General features: G+C 44.8%; 1 protein-coding gene across 1 annotated transcript; it reads left to right on the top strand.

Moving 5' to 3' along the window:
• Positions 1-87: 87 nt before the first annotated feature.
• Positions 88-3,083, top strand: LOC116379965 (deubiquitinase DESI2-like; the record flags this gene model as incomplete). Its single annotated transcript, XM_031841924.1, has 2 exons — positions 88-181; positions 1,984-3,083. Coding segments are annotated over 2 exons (335 nt in total), but the record flags the coding sequence as incomplete, so codon positions are not given.
• Between the last annotated feature and the right edge of the window lie 272 nt (positions 3,084-3,355).

The following is a 3,355-nucleotide window of genomic DNA, read 5'->3' as shown; positions in this document are numbered from 1 at the left end:
ACACACACACACACACACACACACACACACACACACACACACACACTTAAATACGTTGAGCTAAACCTTTCTTATTGTGTGTTTTAGAGTTTGCCTACGGCGGACACCCGTACCCGTTCTCAGGGATCTTTGAGATCACACCCGGCGACGCCACCGAACTCGGCGAGACATTTAAGTTCAAGTGAGTGTGAGATGTTTGGTTGTTGGATTGAATCACATTCTTCTTCTCTGTTTTACAACAATGTCTTCCAGAGTACTGAGCTCAATAGTCTGAGACTTCAGAACAGGAAGGAGAGATAACCGCTTAACTTCAAATCTACAGTTCTACAGAGCGTGTAACGGTGTTCTCCGGTTACCTGAGTCACCTGCTGCATGAATAATAATGAGCGGTCTCCTCAGCGGGTCATGGACTACTGTGACGGTGCAGCTTGACTATTAATTATCACGTTTTAAACCTGCTAAATAAAGCCAATAGACTCCTTTCTCATTGCCAGGTGTCAAACCGTGAACATGTTAATGTGGTTACTTCTCTTTTAGACTGTTATCTGACTGGAGTCTGGTTTCTTTGAGGAGAGCATGTTAATTGGATGTTTTGCACGTTTATAAAGTATACTAATTGTCAGAAACCCTTGTTGGTTTTATATATTATACATTCACGTCAATGTGTAACTTAACATCGAGCTGGAAAAAGAACTAAAACGCTCGCGTCCAGCCGCGTGTCGTTTTACCAGTTACTCTATTCATCATTGTACTGGACTGCAGCATATCGTTTATGATCATGTTTTGATCCTGCATGTGAGTAAACCAGCGGTATGGATCCAGATTTCAGAAGGTCAAAGGTGTTGAGGTGAACTGGGGACATCAGAGGGCTTGTAAATGTGTGATATTTCATTCTTATTTTCTACAGTTCAGGTCTGTTGTGTTGGTCGGTTTCAATAGGTTATTTGAAATCAGCCCAGGCTCTCTGTGTTTGAGCTGCTGTGTATTACTTCTGCTCTAGTTGATCTGCCCTGTGGCTGTACACACCTACACACACACCTACACACACACACACACACACACACACACACACACACACACACACACTCCATGCAGGCCACTAGACCACAAGCATGGATCATCTGGAACAAATGTCTCCACGTCTTACTGAGGTGTCTCTTTGTCAAAAGCTCTGTAGGTCCACCACTTGGAATGATGCCCAGACTCTTTTTCTGTTAGTCCGATAGTTGCTGAGCTAGCAAAACGAATGACTAGAGTTGTTCCGATACCGACATTAGTTTTAGAAATGCCTCCGATACACCGTAAAATGCCGGATCGGCTATTGGTGAGTACGCAGGTCTATGCACCGATCTGTTATCACGTTAGCATATCATTTATCAGCTCATTTACGATGTCCAAAAAAACAATACTACCGTACCAAGTCGATGGTAACAAAATATGTAAGTACTTGTTTGTTGGGGCTAATGGCGTCCCGTCATCCCGGTAATGAAAGAACACTCCCCCGTTAATGCTACATTGTGCACAACAAATCTGTGTGAAATAAAGAGCGAGCTAGTTAGCTGTTAGCTGTTAGCAGCACAATTCAACAGATGTTGCATTGTGTAAAATCATGATGCATTCAAGCTTTATTCAGTAAAGATGAGTACAAACGGTAATAAAGGAGTATATGTTGAAGTACATGGGATTTATTGTTTTGTGTTTTTTAAGAGCTGCACATGCTCGGTACCGATCGGACATGGTGCTAGCGGAGCGTGTCACGTTAGCCAGAGCTAGCAAAATGTCATAAATTTGGCGGTATATTTTACGCTAGAAACTTTATCAAGCTAGATGATAAAAGACAGTTCTATGGCATTTATTCTCAGTTTTACAAAGAGCCATGAAACAATCATATCGCATCCGTACAGGGTTAGTAGTGTACAGATGTTAACGTGTATATTTTAATATCGATTAACGCCTGATCACTTTCCCCTCTCGTCTCTGTAGAGAAGCCATCGTCTTGGGCAGCACCGACTTCACAGAAGAAGACGTGGAGCGGATCGTGGAGGAGATGGGGAAGGAGTACAAAGGCAACGCCTACCACCTCATGCACAAGAACTGCAATCACTTCTCCTCGGCACTGTCGGAGGTAAGTACACACAGACACACACACACACTGTCCTGTTTGGACAAACGCAAAGCTGAGGTGCCACCTAGTGCTGAAACGCAACATTCATTTGTCTTTTAAGTAGAGCAGAAAGAGTGGTCCTCACTCCCCATGTGCATGTCTCTGGACCTCACCTTGGTGCATTGACAGGAGTGTGTGTATGTGTACGTGTACTTTCAATCAGCTTATCCTGGTGTGACTAATGAGCAGGGAGTCTTATAGTTAGCATCTAGCACTGAGATGGGGATTAAGACACTGATACAAGCCCAGACATGCAGCGCCAGCTGACACACACACACACACACACACACACTCTGACAGAAAACACACAGATGTAAAGACACAGAGTTAAATATGCAGACATTCACACATCCGTGGACACAAATAGATGCATCACATGGATAAGATGACACATTAAGTGAAACATAGACAGAATATGAAGTAACACTCAGCCGATACGCTGCTGCCCTCAGGACTTGATTCTCATGATGACGGTGACCTCATTGTTAAGGGAGGCAGAGGACGACATGATTGGACACGAGGCTGGTTGTTGCAGCTTCGGGAGATCGAGCGTAAAGATTAATTCTCCAGAGAGAGTCGACGCTTCAGCTCCGTGTCTCGTTACGTGTTCAGATTATCTGTCGTTCACTAATCGACCTCACATCACTCTGTGTGTTGGGCAAAGTCACCAAAACCCCAAAACTGCCTCGAAGTTCACCTCCAAAAACACCTGAAGGTGTCAAATGTGACAGAAAGTTCACACTACACGACACCACTAAAATACAACATTTACTGCACATTTAAATATCTTAACACTTGATCCATGTGGAGGATTATTGTTCATCCATGTCTCTTAACATAAAAAGAAAAAAGGCTCCACATGTTAGAAATATGAAACTATTCACATGTTCCAGCCTCTCCTCCTCTCTCCTCTCCCCTCCTCTCCCCTATCCTCTCCTATCCTCTCCTCTCCTCTCTCCTCTCCCCTCCTCTCCCCTATCCTCTCCTATCCTCTCCTCTCCTCTCTCCTCTCCCCTCCTCTCCCCTATCCTCTCCTATCCTCTCCTCTCCTCTCTCCTCTCCCCTCCTCTCCCCTATCCTCTCCTATCCTCTCCTCTCCTCTCTCCTCTCCCCTCCTCTCCCCTATCCTCTCCTATCCTCTCCTCTCCTCTCTCCTCTCCCCTCCTCTCCCCTATCCTCTCCTATCCTCTC

The sequence above is a fragment of the Anarrhichthys ocellatus genome, unplaced genomic scaffold (genome assembly GCF_004355925.1).
Source record: "Anarrhichthys ocellatus isolate YVR2014 unplaced genomic scaffold, GSC_Weel_1.0 scaffold5651, whole genome shotgun sequence".
NCBI classification, from domain to species: Eukaryota; Metazoa; Chordata; class Actinopteri; order Perciformes; family Anarhichadidae; genus Anarrhichthys; species Anarrhichthys ocellatus.
This window is presented reverse-complemented; position numbering and strand designations above follow the sequence as displayed.